The following is a 19,570-nucleotide window of genomic DNA, read 5'->3' on the forward strand; positions in this document are numbered from 1 at the left end:
AAAAAAAATGTATTTGTCTGAGATCAGAAAGCTGTAGAAGTAGATATTTTGCAGCGAAGTGGTCTTTTGGATTGAGGAGGATGTGTTCAGTTCTTAAAAGGACAATGCGTTCAGTGTTTTTATCCAAAAAAAAAAAAAAAAAATATATATATATATATATATATATATATATATATAACCTGTGTCAGACATCAAATCTTAATGTTTACTGTGAGCTTTTTATGGTGAGATTTTATTATTTCAAATGTATTCTTTATCTCCTTTTATATTTTCCTGTGTTGTCCCCTCCTCTCCTCTCAGTTACTTTTCTTCCTTTCCCCTGGCTGTATCGTTGTGACACATAGAGGGAGAAGAGAGGATGTGTGTGTGCGTGTGTGTGTGTGTGTGGCAGGGGGGGTTACTCAGTATAAAACCCTCAGTCTGAGAAAACGCCTCTGCAAACATACCCTGTCTCTCCTCTATATCTGCTTCTCTCGCTCTCTCGCGCGCGTTCACGCTGTCCTTCACTCCCATGCACACTCGCTCACTTCATCCTTTCTTCCTCTTTGCCGCCTCTACCATCCCTCATTCTCTTCATTACCTAGTGCAACTCTTTCCAACAGACAATGGGATCGACTTTTTGGGAGCGTGTGTGAGCGTGTTTGCATGCATGCGCGTGCCTGTGTGAGAGTGTGTATGTGTGTGAGTGAGATTGAGCGGATGTGGGATCTGTGTGAAAGCTCTTTCCAGCCTGCCCAACGGATCCAGTGAGCCAGCTTAGCAAACCAGGCGTGCACGGAGGAAAGCGTGTGAGAGCGTGTGCATGTGGGTCTCTTTCACCCTCACGTGCTCCTCTACACATTTGGGATCCTAGGGCTTGGCACCTTTCCCCTGGGACCCCCCTGCACCCCTCTGTCTTTCTCTCTCTCTCTGCGGTCTCCTCTTCTCCAGCAGTCACCATTTCGGCTCCCGGCAGACCCACGCTGGCTGCCCAGCCACTCCCGCGCCTCAGCCTGGGCAGGAAGACCCTGGTAGCGGCCGCTGTAGGGGTCATGCTGGTGCTGGTGCTGGTGGTGCTCATCCCTGTGCTGGTCAGCTCCGTGAGCAATGACAACAGCCACTACGAGATGCTGGGCACCTGTCGAATGGTGTGCGACCCGTACCAGAACAAGGGCACCACCACGGGCATCACCAGCACCGGCTCTTCTGTGCAGGCCGAGGCCGAGGCTCTGGCCGACCACAGCAACATGCCTCCACCCTCCACGCTCCTCCAGGGGCCACAGGGGAAGCCGGGCCGGCCAGGCAAACCCGGACCTCCGGGGCCACCAGGGGAGCCAGGGCCCCCGGGTCCGATGGGGCCCCCGGGGAACCGGGAGGACGGTGGCCGAAACGGGGTTCTGAGTCTTGACAAGGATGGAGCTATCAGCACGGTTACATACAACACGCACCCACGGGTGGCTTTCTACGCGGGACTGAAGAACCCTCACGAGGGCTATGAGATCCTCAAGTTCGACGATGTGGTCACTAACCTCGGCAACAACTATGATGGCCCTTCGGGCAAGTTCATCTGCAGCGTGCCGGGCACGTATTTCTTCATCTACCACGTCCTGATGAGGGGAGGTGACGGCACCAGCATGTGGGCTGACCTGTGCAAGAACGGACAGGTGAGTGCCAAAATCAAGAGTTATTTGTGACCTTTTTTTTTCTTTTGAAAAGCTTAGCTATTACATGATTTTTGTATATACAGCCTACATATCTATTTATATTCTTATTGACATAAGTTAATATTTTATTTCAATTTTATAGTTTTCTATTTTATTCTGATCTTTTTCAAGAATTGTTTCGAAAATCGTGTTGCATATCTATAAAGCGCATTTCTTCATCTCATGTTACAAGTACGTGCTGGTGGTTTGAGCTACTATTCACAGAGCAGATCTAAAATTAATTAAGCTGTTAATAATGACCCCACAGAGGACAAAAAAGACTGTCGTTTCTCTCTCCTCGTTTTTTTTTTTTTTTTTGTGTGTGTTTCGTGTGAAACTGGTGGGAGACGCAGTAACATCTGCTGTGAGTTCCTCGTCCCCCCAGAGCACGCGGGTGAAGTTCGCACAGCTGCGGCGCCACACACCCGGCGAGAAGACACGAGCTGAATGCGCTAAATGCGCGCTGACATTGTGCGCGTGTCCCCGTTAACAGAGGACAGAGATTCTCTCTCTCTCTCTCTCTCTCTCTCTCTCTCTCTCTCTCTCTCTCTCTCTCTGTCTCTCTCTCTCTCTCTCTCTCTCTCTCTCTCTCTCTCTCTCTCTCTCTCTCTCTCTCTCTCTCTCTCTCTCTCTCTCTCTCTCTCTCTTGAGGAATTGTCTTAGCATGGGACACTTAAAAGTTTGCCACTCTAAACTTTTTTATGAAGTGTCCAGTGTGTTTTAAAGCGCATCATTATAGCCTATATCTTTTTTCAACTTAGAATATATATTTTTCATTGATGTATAATAATGCAAAAGTTAGCTACATTTGGTGTTTTATCAAGGCTATTGTCATTACATATATTTAAGGGGAAAATGAATAGACTACTACGCGAATCAGTTTACACTAATACATTTCCTTTTATTTATTTGCAGTAAATGTTTTTTCCGCGAATGTGTCTATTTTCCACATGAAGCAATACGTAACGCTCATTAATTAGGTGGCGCGAACGAAAATCTCAAAATTGTATTAAAAAAACGGCAGCGCGTGCCAAATCGTGCAACTTCATGAACTTATAATCACAGTGCCAAGCAACAGCCACAAAAACAGCATATCTCAGGAAACGACCCTTTGATTATATTTAACTCTCTCCTTTTTTTCTAACTGTCATTTGCTCTCTCTCTCTCTCTCTCTCTCTCTCTCTCTCTCTCTCTCTCTCTCTCTCTCTCTCTCTCTCTCTCTCTCTCTCTCTCTCTCTCTCTCCGTGTGTGTGTGTGTGTGTGCGTGGATGCATGTCTTTCCCTCTGTTCAGAGTTTTGTTGTTTGCGGTATTTAATGATAAAATAAAAGCACGACAGTGGTTATGTGGCGGAATGTCGTTGTAACACGACAGTGACATAGTGCACGTCAGAATGTGCACAAATAGACAGACAATTGGAACGTGCGATGTTTAAGGATATGAGATTATTGTTAAGGTTTTGTCGACACGGTTGTAATTCCTGATACTGTATTTATTAGAAGACCGTTATATAGCCTAATTTATTCTGTTGGAGTAGTTTGGCACGCAAGACAAGAAAAGCGCACGTGCAACGTCATCCACCGAGTTCTGCCGCACGCGCAACGGGGGTAATAGATGGAATATAATTATACAGTACACTTTAGAGTCTTTTTCAGGATCTAGTGAACAAGAATTCACATTTTCAACTAGTCCCACTGAAATATTACATCGTTTCGGAAGTTAAAGACACCACATGGCCAGTTTTTACTTTTAAAATAAAACTGTCCTGTAGCCGCAGGCAGACAAGTGACAGCATCTTTCATAAACATACTTAATCACACTAATTTAAATGTAGGCTAATTTCAGGCACTGCAATGGTAATTATATATATATATATATATATGTGTGTATAACTCTCATTTTAATAAATACAATTAGTTCTTGACACATTTAAATAATTAAATATTTCATTTGTCAAAGGTTTATCATGCTCTGATGTAAAACACGCACAATATAACGCAGTATATTGGTGCCAGACAGTTTAGCACTAAAGCGCACAATATATAGGCCTAAGGGCCTTAGGCCTATATATTGTGCGCTTTAGTGCTAAACTGTCTGGCACCAATATACTGCGTTATATTGTGCGTGTTTTACATAAACCAATCAATTAATAAATGCCTTTCAGACCGTTTTTAGTTAGTAACCTACAATCTGTGAGTTCACAACGATCAGCCTACTGGATGATCACAGAATAGCATATACTTCAAATTTATATTTCAAGCTCTTTAATTTGCGCATGTTCAGTTAATAGAAACAACTTAAATGTCTCCCATTTGCCTCGCTTCAACAGACAACGTGACCCATAAAGTGTATTTTCAACATGTATGTTTAACTGTTTAGCTAGAACTGCACCTGGAATTGAAAATGGGGTGAGGAGACTGGAAAGCATCACCTGGAGCTTCTGTTTTTTGTTTTTCTGTGACCCGGTCCGTAGGTCAGCGCGCGCAGGACTCAGCGTTGCCGCAGCAACCGGAGCTTTCGCGAGACAGCCGATATTTCAGTTCAGATAAATACAATTACGGAGGGTTATCCGACTGCCGCCGCCGCGAACATCCAGCAGCCGCTTTTTAGAGCATAGTTCAACTCCCATAAAGAAATTGTCACAGAGGAAAGAATGCCAGACGTTTAAAAGCTGGCCCTGAGGGTAAGCAGAAAAATGAAAGAGATAATAAAAGGGAGCTATAACGGTCACTGTAATATCTGGAATTGAAATATGTTTCTTTTTTTGTTCCCAACATGTCTTAAACTCTCTCTCTCCATCCTCTGCTCATGTGTGTCTGACTACCCCTCCATTTCTATCTCTTTTTAAACCTTATAAATGTAATCATGTTCTTCTTCATTAGATCAAACTAGGCCGCTCGCTGAGACAGAGTTCTTATAAGCGCTGCCTGTCTTTTATACTCTAGCTGCCATAACTCGTCTGGTCCCTTGGTGCCATGATAATGTGGGCAGATCTGTTCCTCTTAATTAAGATGAACACTTGGTTCTGTCACAAACACATTTTTAATCTGATTACTGCTTTAATCTAAACACAGACCTACCAATCAACCACAGTGAAATGCATTCCCTGCAAGAAACCAAAAACAGCACTTGGGAAGAACGCAAGTTAGCAGACAAACTTTTTAGCAGAGACGTTTACAAAGGTCTCTATACTTCTCTGTTGTGCAGCTAAAAAGTTTGTCTGCTAACTTGCAATCTTCCCAAGTGCTGTTTTAGGTTTCTTTGTTTTCCCAGTGTCCTAACTAGATTGCCTAAGCAAAACCCATAAAAGAAGTACACTAATGGCAAAGGCAAGAACAGGCAAAAACTGCTGGGAGCACAGTACAGCATTAATGGAGTGTGTGAAGGAAGAGCATTGGGAGAGCATATGTTGTCGTAAAGCACCGTCTGTTGAACACAATGGGTCCTGATCTCTAGAGACCCTCCTCACAGACACTTTAGGCAGACATGGGAGACAAGCCTTCCTCCTGAGAGCAAGCTAATCTTTATAAAGTGGTTACCGCCTCACTAATTAAACCGCTATTCCAGATCAGTGCAATTGCAGCAGTGTGTGTGTGTGTTGTGTGTGTGAATGGGCATACAAGACCTCAGGCGAGCTGCTGCTGAATGAGCTGTCTCGCATCGTTCCCTAACAGTTTAAAAGAAACTTTCACTATTTAACTTTGTTGTTTCCCTCTTACTCTGAATGTATGTGAACGCAGTATAGTGTTTCTCAATGGCAGTGATGGAGTGCTAACAGACTTTCAGCTAGTCTGCTGTATCCCTGTGGACTTACTCTATTCTTCAAGCGGCCACTGACCATACCACCATACAAACCCACACAGCTGGTGTGCAAGATGTGTGTGTATGAGAAAAAAAAAAGGAAAAAAATTCTGGTGAGACTGCATTCTTTGTGGAAAATATTAGCTTTAATACACATGCTCGTACACAGAAGATGCATTTCTTTTCATCCATTTTCACTCCTCTTTCCAAGCTCCTTCTGTTTATTCCTTGCCATTAATTTTTTTTCTTAATTTGCCAAATATCCCCCCCCCTCCAAAAAATCACATTTCTGCCAGATGGACATGTACAAATGCCTGCGAGTTCCTTTTGAAACTCCACTGGCTTTGCAAGGAATTCCACTTCAAATGTGATAAAGGAGTAAAAAAAAAAAAAAAAAAAAAAGAAAGACTGGGAAAAGAAAAGGCGTTTGTCGTGTGCCAGAGTCTTTTTAATCGTAATTAAAAACTTTGAACCACATCCAGATTGTGCTGGCACCTGTCCTCATGTTCCTTCTGTTGATATTGTCATTAATCCACCCAAACCCATTCTGACTTCATTACAAGCAAATGCATCCAGGCACTCTTTGTGTTTCTCAAGAGGCTCCTTCGGGATAATCTTGCTGTCTCAGACCACACTCCAATGAACACACACATTCATGCATGCGCAGATGTGCGCAGGTATCTGAAGATTCACCTGTTTGGTTTAAAGCTGATTTATTAAGTACAATATGTTTAACAGTAAGCTACAGTAAAGGAATATTTCACGCTAAAAAAAAAAAACTCTCATAATTTACTCGCCGTCACATATGAAATTTTCTTTTTCCTTCCATATAAGAAGTTATTTTGAAGAACTGTTTTCACCCATACAGTATAATGGAAATGAGAGGGGTCCAAAACAGCATTGAACCCCACTGACTTTAACTGTACAGACAGTTTATTTTAAATTAATATTTTTTCAAAATATATTATTTTGTGTTCAACAGCAGAAAGGGCGTAATGCAGAAAGACATGAGGGTAAATCATAACGACTAAATCATTTTCATTTTGGATGTATCATCCCTTTAATCATGACATACACTCAGTCCTTCTTTAAGAGGGACCTATTATGCACAATGTAATAAAAGTCTAAGGTGTCCCCAGAATGTGTCTTTGAAGTTTCAGCTCAAAATGCCCCACAGATCATTTATTATACCATGTTATAAATGCCTAATTTTGAGTGGAAGGAAAAACATGTTGTTTTCGTGCATGTATCTTTAAAGTCAAATGAGCTGCTGCTCCCTGCCCCGCTTTCCAGAAGAGGGCGGAGCCTACAGCTCGTGCTTCGGAATAATCTGCCAAAAACAAATCTCTAGCGTGGTCACACTCAAAGCCACATCAGTTTTAAAGCTACGCCAGTCTAAACTTCTGATAGGCTATATGGTTTTCTGAGCGCACACATCTGAAGCACTGGCACAGAAAACTGGATGTCAGACGGCACACCCTGTGAGTACACTAAGTTCTCTTTCACGTCTTATTGAGCTTAAACTGTCAAATACACTCTGACTCTTCATATCACCAATTTCACCAAACTTCAAATGTGATAAAGGAGTAAAAATCACATAACCACAATACTATATAAAATATATCTCAGGGCTCATCATTAAGCCTTTTCGTGTGCTTGTCCTTTGAACAAGTAAACCGGTCATTCACTTGTCCAAGTAAAAAATTAGCTTGTCCAGAAAAAAATAGGATTTTAGGAGAATATTCTCACAAGTGTAAAGTCAGCTTTGAATTTTTTTTTAACCTTTATAAAGAGCATTTTCCCTAATCATTTTAAATATATGCTTCATCTTCCATTTGAAATTCTTAAATTTGACGAATAAATTAAATTAAAATAATAAGACACTAGCTGTTACCAATCAAATTAAATAATTTACACTTAAAAATTACAGCTGCATAAAAAATAATGTTATGAGATTGTTTTACTTTTTTTTTTTAAATATACAAATATAAAATATTGGAATCACTGATACTTTTAAACTAAACTAAACCACCGTGACGGCAGGCAACTGTCTTAATGAGTCATTGAGCCATTTACTCAAACGATTTGTTCAAACGGTTCGTTCAAAACGCTGAATCATTCAGTAATGAAAACGACTCGGTTACTAACGTAACCTCGGTTCCCTGAGATGAGGGAACCCCGTGTAAAACACTGTGCGTGCTCAAAACCTCCTCAGTCAACGTCCCGGTGCAAGTGCCCAAGGCTCATAAGACGAGTAAGCTAAACGTTTCGGCAGTATGACGGGCAGTATGTAGGGAGGGGGGCCGAACGCAGTTGGACCCTTATGTACTACATGAAATGAATGAATGCTTGACACATTATAGCACAGTTATGCCAGACCTAAGTCAGGCAAGGTAACTGCAAGTGGCATGGCTAAACCGATAACAGTCTAGCCTGTAAAGCGGGAACTTCTAGGTAGTAAAACCTGATAAATGTAGACGCGGAGGCCCAGCCTGCCACCATACAAATATCCTGAAGTGAAATCCCACTGGACCAAGCCCAGGACGAGGCCATGCCTCTAGTAGAGGGAGCTCTGACGTCCAGGGCAATGAAACAGCATCGACTGTCCAACGTGAAAGGGTGTGGTAGCCAACCCCTTAGTGCGGCCACCAAATGATACAAAGAGCTGTTCTGATTGTCTGAAAGCAGCAGAACGCTCCACATAAATCCTCAGAGCCCTGACAGGGCAGAGAAAATTTGCGTCTCTCTCGTCATCAGATATAGGGAGAGCAGACAGGGAAATTACTTGCGCTCTGAACGGAGTGGCAAGTACCTTAGGAACATAACCGTGTTTTGGTTTGAGGGTGACTTTAGAATCATTGGGCCCAAACTCAAGACAGGTAGCGCTCACAGAGAGCGTGTGCAGGTCACCCACACGCTTGACTGAGGCCAGAGCCATCATGAAAACGGTTTTGAGTGAGAGATATTTCAAATCTACAGACTGCATAGGTTCAAATGGGTCACTCTTCATGGCCTCTATGACCGTGGAAAGGTCCCAAATGGGAACCAAGGGAGGTCGAGGAGGGTTTAACCTCCTAGCCCCTCAGAAGAAGCATACGACTTGGTCGTTTTTCCCCAGTGACTGACCAGACACAGGGTTCTTGAAACGCTGCTATGGCCGACACTTATACTTTGAGTGTGGAGGGGGATCTACCCGCATCCAAAAGCTCTTGGAGGAAGGAGAGTACCTCTGTTACTCCACAGCATTGTGGTTCCATGTTCCGTGCTGAGCACCAGCTAGATAACACTGACCATTTCAAGGCGTATAACCGCCTAGTAGTGGGCGCTCTAGCCTCTGTGATAATGTTTAACACTCCCTTTGGGAGGTTAACGGGTACCCGTTGAGGGCCCATACGTGCAGGGCCCACCCGGGATGAGGGTGCCAGAGCGTCCCCTTGGCCTGAGAGAGGAGGGTCCTCCTCACTGGGATCGGTCACGGGGCTGTTCCTCCAAAGCGGAACTACTAGGAGCACAGCGCACTTGCTCTCCCTGATCTGTTTGATAACCTGTGGTAACAATGAGATCGGTGAGAATGCATAAAGTGTATGACTGGGCCAGTTGTGGGCCAGCGCGTCCCTGCTCTTCGTGAAGTATGTTGGGCAATGAGCGTTGTCTTCTGAGGCGAAGAGGTCGACCTCTGCCCTGCCGAAGATGCTCCATACCAACTGAACCACCTGAGGATAAATGGACCATTCCCCTGGAGAAACGTATCCCCTGGATAGCATGTCTGGACCCAGGTTCAAAATGCCCGGCACGTGCGCTGCTCTCAGCGAGCGCAGGTTGTGCTGAGCCCACAAGAAAAGGCGTTTGGCCATGGTGTACAGGCTCCAAGATCTGATACCGCCCTGGCGGTTTATGTAGGACACCACTGACATGTTGTCCGATCGGACTAAGATGTGGTGACCCTTCAAGTATGGGAGAAAAAACTCCAGTGCTAGCTCGACCGCTCTCATCTCTAGACAGTTTATGTGTAGGCATTTCTCCGGGCCTGACCAAAGGCCGGAAGTTGCCTTCCCTCGTACAGGGTACCCCAACCGAGGTCGAACTTCAGCCAGTTCTGAAGGGGGTGCATTTGTAGCAGACTTAGCTGAATTACCGCTGAAGAGGAGGTCATGCGGCCCAGAATCCTCTGAAACATTTTGAGAGGAGTGACATTGGCAGCTTTGAATGACGCCGCTAGGCGCTGGATGGAGAGCTCGCGCTGTGACGTAAGCCGCGCTTTCATTGACACAGAGTCTATTTCTGTTCCCAGAAAATACATTTTCTGGCTGGGTAACAGCGAACTCTTGGTCCAATTGATTCTGAGACCAGAGCATGTGAGTGAAGCGGAGCAGTGTGACGCTCAGCTCAATATTCCGCTCTATGCCCGTGCGCTCCACTCAGTCGCTCGCGTCCCAAGCGAACGCTCCACTGATGAATCACTCACGCTTCACTGATGAATCGCTCATGCTCACCGGTAAAACAAATCCCGCTCAGACATAAAATATCTCTGTAGGCTACTTGCTTTCTGTTTGTACTTTGTAATGAATATCTGGAATAAATGTATAAATTACAGTAGCTAGGATTGTAAATAGAAGTTATTTCGGGGTGATTCTGAATAAAAGTCTGTTCTTTTTATTCATTTAAATGCATTAAATTAACTTAATTAAAAAACATGTCTAGTCCTTTGGCAAACTTGCCTATTAAATGCAATAAGTGAAAAGGTATATTTTATTCTCGTTATTTTATTTCCGTGAATATAACTGCAGTTGCAAAACAGGCATATTAAAACACGCGCACACACACAAATGTTTACTGATCCATGGTTTAGTAAATTGTGACCACGTTGTAATAATTTGTTTCCTTGTTTTAATAAAACGAGAGTAGGCTACGAATTAGTTCAACATGGCCACGATTTACTAAACCAGGGAACGATTTAAGAATTTGTGGAAACAAATTTAATTCGTGGCCACCCTAAATGAGAGAACGAATTCTTAATTCATGGGAAGTTGGGAACGAAATGTTAATTTGTATATTACAATATATTTTTGTCTGCATGTCATGAGAGGGGCTCAGTACAACTAGCCTGGTAATACCAAACTCTGCTACTTCGCTTTGCTTCATAGACAGAGTCTGGCATGGCATCATTGAAAAGTGTTTTCTTTATCGCGGGGGGGGGGGGGGGGGGGGGGGGGGCTCGTCTGAAGTATAAAATCATTGGTTACCCGTAAGCCAATCACATAATGTTTGGTTATGCACCAGCTCAGCAGCATCGAACTGCCACTGTAAACACATTATAAATAATGCGAAAACGAAACTATCGAGAGAAATACCGGAGTGAACATGGCTGTCAACGACTTTTGTAGATTATGTGATGTAAATCTACGCATCCACGGCACAATCGGGGCCTCTAAACTATTATTTGACAGTAAAGAGAAACAGGAAAATATTTGCAGCCAACTGTCAAAGTTAGGATTAGTTATGTCAAACACAGCTCTTTGTTCATTTCGAGTCTGTCCGAAATGCTGCAACTTAATTGCAAGATTACAGCATGACATGGCAATATTTATGAACTGGAAAAAAAAGGAGACACTGACCTGTCAAAAGGGTGCCAGTTCGAGCTCGACAGATAAAAGAGACCTAGATATCACATATCGACATCACCTCCATTCAAAATGTTTACCAAACATTCTTGTTCGTCCTTCAGTTTGGAAATGCCGGGAATATTCTCCACAACAGAGCGAATTTCATCCCTTGTCTCCATATCCGCGGTCGTTTTCAATTTCCCCAATCTCAAACTCGGCGCTTAGCGTCTACGTCACGGCTCTCAGCCCGCTCTCTGTTCGTTGATTGGCTGGCTGTTTTCAGGCCGGAGGAAAACTGAGAGTCTCAGACTAAGTACAGAAGCGAAATGAAATTGAGCGGAAGTGAGAAGTCTGACGTAGTCAGGCTACAGTACAACAGCCTACCTTACCCATTTACCTATTAATTTATTTTCGAATGGTATAGGCTATATAGCTCACCTTTTGCTGCACTACCATGTTTGCGTAGCACATCCTCATGCTTTCTGGCAATGTGACGCTTTAGATTCCAATATGAATCTTTGCTTACTCTCACAGTCTCTCCACACTCCATTTCAATTTCTTCTCCCTGCTCGTTCTTAACTGTGATTTTTACTGTGCATTTATGCATAAGGCTTGCAACTTCCTTAAAACAATATTTGAACTCCATAACCAACCCACTATTACTTTAGCTAATTCACCGATTATCGAACTAGCAAATCACAATAGGGCATTCTGGGTTGAGCGAGCGGCGCTGAGCAGACGGAGCGAGCAGAGCGGAATCTTCAGAAAGGCGCTTTCCGCTCAGGAGGAAGTATTACCGATCCGCTCCCCGCTCCGCTCACATGCTCTGTCTGAGACCCAGATTTTCTCAATGACTGAGTAGCAAAACTTTGTGAGTCACCAGTTCTGTCTCTGACTGAGCTAGAATTAGCCAGTCGTCTAAATAGTTCAGTATTCGCATGCCCTGTTGTCTCAGGGGAGAGAGTGCTGTGTTCATGCACTTCGTGAACGTACAAGGTGCTGAAGACAGGCCGAACGGCAGGACAGTGTACTGATAAGCTCGACCCTCGAAGGCGAATCTCAAGAATGGCCTGTGACGGGGCGGCTATTTGTATCTGAAAATACGCGTCTTTCAGATCCACTGATGTAAACTAATCCCCCGGGTGAATTTGCGCGAGGATTTGTTTGGTTGTCAGCATTTTGAACAATCGCCTCATAAGCGCTTTGTTCAAATGTCTGAGGTCTAGGATGGGTCGGAAACCACCGTCCTTCTTTGGAATGAGAAAGGTCTCTAAACGCCTCTGGGTCCGGACCAACCTCATCCATAGTACGGAGAAGGTTGGCCTGAAACACTTGAAGCACCGCCAACGTATGGAGTGCTGATGCAGCTTGACCGGCGACGGCGTAGGCGCGAACGGTGAGAGCTGACGTAGTTCGACAGGCTTTTGAGTGGTGAGCGGCCTTAGACTGCCATCCAGCGGAGGGCGGACAAAGGTGCGTAGGCACAGCTTCTCCAATCAGGGGAAGATGCTGGTAGCCTTTTTCCTGAGTGCCGTCAACAGGAGAGCGTCGAGGAAACTGAAGCCTGGTGGAAAACGGCGTCTTCCATGATTTAGTTAGTTCATCATAGACTTCCGGAAGAAACGGGGGCGGGCCTTTGCCGAGGGGCCTGGCGGCGCCCCTGCAGGAACCATTCGTTGAGCCTGTTGCGTGCTGGTTCTTCGGGTGGAGACCACTCGAGGCCGAGGTCTTCCACGGCCTTTGTCAGCAGTCAGATAAGCTCCGTGTCCACACTGGCTCTCACCCCACTGGTACTAGCCTGGGTTGAGGGGGTGGGGTCCGGAATGGAGCCCCGACCATTCCTCGCTTCCCGAGGCGGCGAGAGAACAGCTGTCCTCGTTAGCATCCTCACCATCTGGTCCATCGAAAGTGATGGGAGCGATAGCGGAAACAGTCGGGCGCTGACCATCAGTGAAGAAGACAGGTGAGGGCGATTCAGTGAGCGAGGCACGCGGTGATCCCACTGGCGTGAGCTTGCGTGTTGTTGGAGTCTCCGGTGCTCTCTGAGAGCGGCGCTTCTTATGGCGCGGCCCATGAGAGAGAGTGTGGTGTCCTCACCGAAAACAGCTACTCGAGCCCGCAGGGTCGATAAAGCCATCTCCTCGCACTCCGGGCAGCCGCTTTTAGAGAGCGCAAAGTCAGAGTGGCCCTTCCCCAGGCAGGAAACGCATAAAATGTGGCGGTCCCCAGTCGTGAGGGGGGCTCAACACGAGCCGCAGGTGTCGCAAGGCATTTGCAACAACGGTCGCTAGTTTGCTCTTTTAGACGTGTGTGTGAACGCAACGGCGACACACACGGAAGCTTTAAAGAATATATGTGCGCCGGATGGCGCAGCGGGAGACGACGGCTGAAGGCGGCGTAGGGAGAGTGTCCGAAGCCGGCTTCCTCTGTCCTGCAGTGCAGTAGCTCGTCCCACTGAAGTGCTGTTCGACGCTCGGCGCTAGGCTTCTTCCAGAGTCAGCGAAGAGGATCATTAGCTGAAGGAGATGAAATCAAGGCAACCATGGGCGGCGCGGCTTATATAGCCATAAGCCACGCCCATATTGCGCAAAGCTCCCTCATTGGTTCGTACGTCACAGCTGCCTCTCCATAGCAGCAGTTGCCGCAGAGCAGCCAATAAGCGCGCAAGCCGTCTCGCCTTAAGGTCTGCTTGCTGCAGCAAGTGCGTTTTAAATGAAAGAAAAATTAAAGGATCATTTTTGGCTTTAATCTTCTCGAGAAAAGGGCTTTTCCCGATGCGTAAGCCAGCTTACGCAACACGAAAGTACTCTCGAAAGGGAACACGGTTATGTGTTCCGGTGAGATGCGTCATGGTTCTGCTGATCTTTGTTTGAAACTATTTTCGATTATATAACCATTATATTTATATACTCTGCTGAAATAGAACAAAAACAGTCAATATTGTGTCTAAAACTTAATAGTCACTTGTGATTGCTTGTTTATTGAACTGTCATTGTGTCATATGAAATCATGGCCGCGGGATCTATGGGTGCAGCACCCCCTGATGACAGCTGTTTCACTACATTGGCATTTAAGATGACATGACTTTAGTTTCGTTTAAACAAAAATCCAAGATGTCCATGTTTTTCTTTCTTCTGTCGAAAAGAAATTTAGGTTTTTGAGGAAAACATTCCAGGATTTTTCTACACAGAATGGACTTCAATGGCAACCATCTATCCCAATGTTCAAAAGAAAGATCAAATGTCCATCTCAATGCAGCCTCAAAGTCTCTACACGATCCCAGTCGAGAAATAAGGGTCTTATCTAGCGAAACGATCAGTCATTTTCTAAAAAAAATAAAAATTTATATACTTTTTAACCACAATAGTTTGTCTTGTTCTGGTCTGCGACGCGCCACATATTACATCATCACGTTCTCAGAACTCATTTTAATTCATGTTCACTCAGACGTCGGTGAGAAAATTTAATCTAGATGTCTTGATTAAAGCATTCTTTGGTATTAGAGACTGTTTACACAGAACGTGTTTTTCTAATCCACTCTGCTACTTTTCCATTGTTTTTCAGTGTGAACGCACTAGCCGTGTTGCGCTCGCGTATCGCGCATAACACAGTGTAAAACGCAGCACTCAAGTTAAAATAAGTTAAACAAAAATGCGCCTCGATACCTTGTGTTTCCCCCCCGTTCCACTGCCCCCGTTTGGCGTCTTGCGTTTTCGCTTTGAAAGATTATGCATTCTGTGTGAACCGGCACTAACTCCTGAGCGTGTATCATAAGGTAAGATGCAGATTTTTGTGCTGTGTTTTTAAAATTCATCATGAGTTCTGAGCGTTCTCACATAACTGTCCTCATTCATTTGTATGTTCAACTTTTTTGTTTGGGCTGTTTGATATTATGATTTTGTTTAAAATACTCGGTAGGCCTATACACAGCCCCGCCCTATTAAGCCCCGCCCCCAGCACCCCTTCTAATAAAATATGTTCTCGCGGCTATGTATGAAATCAGTCAGATTCAGCACTCTTGAACGTGAGATGTTGCTTAACTGTATCATATGTTATAAATTTAAAAACTTCACATGAATTTTTACCGCTGTATTTTCACTGTTTCTGTGTGTGAGCTGCGCTCATTTGTTTCCATTTCTTCTCATGAAGCGTGAGCACAACACAACCTTGTTACCATCAGACAGACAGTGGCTGTTTACGGATTGGTTGGCAGTCCGAATGTCAGCAGATATTTTTTTAACAATAATAATTTAAACATCATATTACTTTTAAAATGAACAAATATTGTAAGTAAACAACAATAGGCAAAATTTAGATTTTTTTTTTAATTTTATTAAGACTTTAAAAAATAATTTTTAGGTGTGAACCCCCTATGCTGTGAATGTAAACAGCAAGTAAAGAAATCCCATTTGTATATTATACCTGTGTATTAAAGGGTTGGTTGATTATTATTTCACTTTTCTAACTTTAGTTAGTTTGTATTGTTGCTGTTTGAGCATAAACAACACCTGCAAAGTTACAACGCTCAAAGTTCAAAGCAAAGGGAGATATTTTATTTTAAAGAAATTGGGACTACACAAGCTTCCTCCCAGGTTAGTGACATTGCTAACCCTAAAGTTGACATAAACCCGCCTCCGGGAATACGCATTCCCGGGGGCCATGAGAATAGGAAGAGTTATTGTAGGAGCAGCTCATTTGCATTTAAAGGGATACACACAAAACAAAGCGTTTTTGCTCACCCTCACACTTACAGTACCTACTGCTATATAGGCTGTTAAAATGAATCAAACAACAAAAGCTAAATGCTCCAGTTAGTAGATAAACATGGCGGACTGTGTACCGATCACTCAGGACGGGGTCTAATGATCAGTAGATAAAGGCTAATAGAATAGAGTCTGTCAGCAGTCGTGGACGGGGCCTGTGCAATGTGATGTCACAAAAGCTAGAATCTGCAAACGGCTTGTTCTGAGACACTGCTTATGATTTATGGGGATAAAAAAAGCAGAGTGGATGGATTTTTACCACTGTAGGGTGCTGACTGTGCCGACAAACATTTATGTTCAAACATCATGTAAAAGTGCATTTTGTATAATAGGTCCCCTTTAAGATGTCTTTGGGCATAGTGTATGCTTAAAGGCAATTGTTTTTACATGCATAAAATGTGCTAATAAAATTAATATGACTAGGAGAAATATGAATAATATATGTGTACAATATGTGTGGGTAAAAAAGCACACTTCACCATCTGGAACAGCAAAAACGTGTTTTTAATTAGAGTTCAGTGTTCAGTTATTAGAGTCAAACAAATTACTCATGTTTAATTACACAGCGTACATAAATGCAAGTGTTGTTCATTGGTATTTGGATGAGGAGAGAGACAAGTAACACACTGCTAGAGGGAAAACGTCCCCCGGATCAATTCTATTTTTGCAAGAAACAGGAAAAAATACATCCAGTAGCTTGTGCTATAATTATTTTGGTTAAAGTATACAACATTTTTCACTTGTCTTTTCAGTCAGAAACAAACTTATTATCCTCAAAATAATCTCCTAAAGAAAGTCTGCAGCATCTTTTAACAAGTTCAATAAGCGGTCCTCTTCAATAACAGCTTGTTAATTTGCGTTGGACTTGTAGGGTGTACTTGTGTTTCAGTCCAACACAGTCTTCTCGCTCTCCACTCTTCTAATCAGCTGTTGAGGCACTGGGGTGGGGCCTTTGCCCCTGATGTGATGTCTAATTGGACACTAAATTTGCCGCCCAGTGGAGCAGAACATTAAAACCAGTCTAATTGGGTGCTGTATGGTTATTAGCACTGGATCTTCCCGTGCTGCGAAGAAATGCCACACATGTCACATGTGTCGGGGTGAGACGGAGCAAACACTGCGGAGGAATCCATCATTTATTTATAGGCGAGAAACTATACTTTTAAAACACAGACCTTCTGCACCTCAGCTCTATCGTTCAAATATCCAGCCCAGAGAGACTTCAGCAGAACTGCTGTGAGCGTGCATGTTGAATATATGCACTAAAATAGCCGCGCTTTCCTATCTGAGTGACTGTGGCCTGGCCTGTGACTCAGGAGGAGACCCTCTACTTCTTTTAATGAGCAGAAATCATATACTGATCCCCAAACCCCCTCTCGACACGTTTTCATGTGTTCAGCACACACACTCTGCTGTCACAGGAAATAACAACTTGCCCATCGGCAAAGTTCCTCTGTAAACATCTTGATGCTTCAATGATGCTTTCAATGACTCCACTCAATTCCACTCAGACGCTACAAACCTACGTGCGTCCGCTGCGACTCCCTCGCTCAGCCCACTTACTTGATCGAATTAGTCAGCCCGTGTACGTCCGTGTTTAACACCTCGATCACCTTGGAAAATAAACAACAGCTACTGTAAGATTACAGCTATCCGCCCAGCGCCAAATGATGAATAGGGCAATTCATGAAAAATGTATCCTGCAGCAAAAACCATGCGTTTCTCCCTCGCTCCCTCTCCTCATCTTTCTCTCCCTTTTCCTCAGTCTCCCCCAAGACTAGAATTACTGCACTCTCCTCATTATGGCACTGAGAGGGGGTGAGACTACTCTATCATACGATAATGCGTTATAATGCAGCGAGATGTTTCATTAAGCAGCTGCACCGCTCAGAGGCTTCAGAGAGGGGCTTCGCGTAGAGGTCAGGCCACTGTGTGCACACCAGGAATTCATCTTCAGGGGGATCCGCCACTTGTGGTTTGGGGGAACATTTCTTGCTTTAAGTGTGAGGTGTCGAGCTTGACTGACAGTTCTTTTAAACAAACCAATTAAACTGCATCTGTTTGTCTGTTATATCAGTAACAGTGGCAAACACTTCAGTTTGTGATTGTTTGTCACTTTCTAGAGGGAAGAATAGGACCTAATGTAACAAACTTTTCAGATTTTTTTTTAATAACATCAATATAGTTGAGAAGATTCAGAGTGAAATAACCTAGAATTTTTCAAACTTTTAGATGCAAGCACCCCAAAATATGATGTAATTATTATGGCTGGTATATAACGGCAATAATTCATATAAAACAGGTGTGTATTTGCATCAATTACAGATTTTGTGGGGCTGATGCGACAAATATACACCATAAATAAGGTCTAGATTCACCTATGCTGTACACCGCAGCCAAAATATCCATACAAAGATTACGAAGATACATGATGGATTTGGTTATAAAAGCCTGCACATTTTGTAAACTACCTGGCTGTTTTGGCAAAAACCTTTATTAGAAAAGATTACACACAAATGGCTTTTCCAAGCAATCTAAAAATCTCTGTGAATCAGTTTTTATTCAGATTTCTTTTTTTTGCGGGGGCTATTTTGTGAACTGTCTTCTTTGACTTCAGCTACTTGAACTGTGCATGAATCAGCCTGTTTAAATTTCTTTTAGATGCATAAGTGTGAGTAACTGATGGAAAGCTGCTCTGGCATTAGCTGATGGCTGTTGGCATCCTCTTTTTTTAGCCAGCTGGCCCTCGTCTATCATGGCCATCAGCAGACGACATGATTATTTAAACTCCTTCTCAGTAATAACTTTATTAGAAGTGCTTCTGAAGTTTCATCAAAACCTTTCCTTTTCACCGCTATTCATCGTTCATTCTCTGCGCACACACCATAGCCCGTACTTCTCAAACAGTTTTAATCATTGTTTAAACATTATATCAATGTTATTTAAGTATTCCTGGAGATCGCTGACAAGACAAAGAGCAGCTGGGTAGATTCATCTCTCCGGGTGTCTCTGCGACAGATGGAAATGAAAGCGTGGCACCTTCACTTTTGTTCTCCACAACTTATCTTGTCCTTAATCAGGTTTGCTTTGCTAATAAACCCAAGTGAAAAAGGAACACACGTTCGTCTCTAATGTCCTCAGTTTTTTCTCACAACCAGCAAGCATCTGGCTCACTCTCGTCCACGAGGGGATTTTTCTGCGAGCACTGTGTGAAGAGCTCTGCTAAACCTCGATCAGGGATGCAGCTCACATCACCTTTTAAGTATAATTAGAGGCAGGCGCAAGCTTCAAATAAACTACACTACCACTTACCTTCTAAGAGCCTGTAATAGGTTAGAAGTCAACTGCGAATGAAAATTAGCCACGTTCAAAATTGTACATGGTCCCCTTTCAAATAAATATAAACTATAAACTGGTCAGTCACAGAAAAAAAAGCAAGAAAGAGAGAAGGAAACAGGGGGACTTGTCCATCAGGATTAGTTTGCTTTCCATAGATGAAATGTTTCATATCGTTCAGAGACAGATCAGTCTCTGGCAGGGAGATGCTGCTGACATCTGTAAGAATATCCACTGGCTACTGCATGCGTTTCAGTCGCAGCACGCTCAATCTCTCAATCGACTGTATTAAGAAATCAAGCCAGGAAATGTTAAGGATAAGGTTTGGTTTACAAAGGTACAGTTTTGGTACGTAAATTCCAAGGTGTATGTTTGATCCAGTAGCG

General features: G+C 43.6%; 1 protein-coding gene across 1 annotated transcript in view; it reads left to right on the forward strand.

The window, feature by feature from the left end:
* Nucleotides 1-436: 436 nt before the first annotated feature.
* The window catches only part of c1ql1l2 (complement component 1, q subcomponent-like 1-like 2), a 28,748-nt gene continuing 9,614 nt past the window's right edge, over nucleotides 437-19,570 (forward strand). Inside the window, exon 1 of the mRNA XM_079606571.1 lies at nucleotides 437-1,643. Coding sequence (XP_079462697.1) covers nucleotides 1,032-1,643 — 612 coding nt within the window. The 5' untranslated portion in view covers nucleotides 437-1,031. The remainder of the gene's footprint in view (nucleotides 1,644-19,570) is intronic.

The sequence above is a fragment of the Phoxinus phoxinus genome, assembly GCF_949152265.1.
Source record: "Phoxinus phoxinus genome assembly, chromosome: 1".
Taxonomy (NCBI): domain Eukaryota; kingdom Metazoa; phylum Chordata; class Actinopteri; order Cypriniformes; family Leuciscidae; genus Phoxinus; species Phoxinus phoxinus.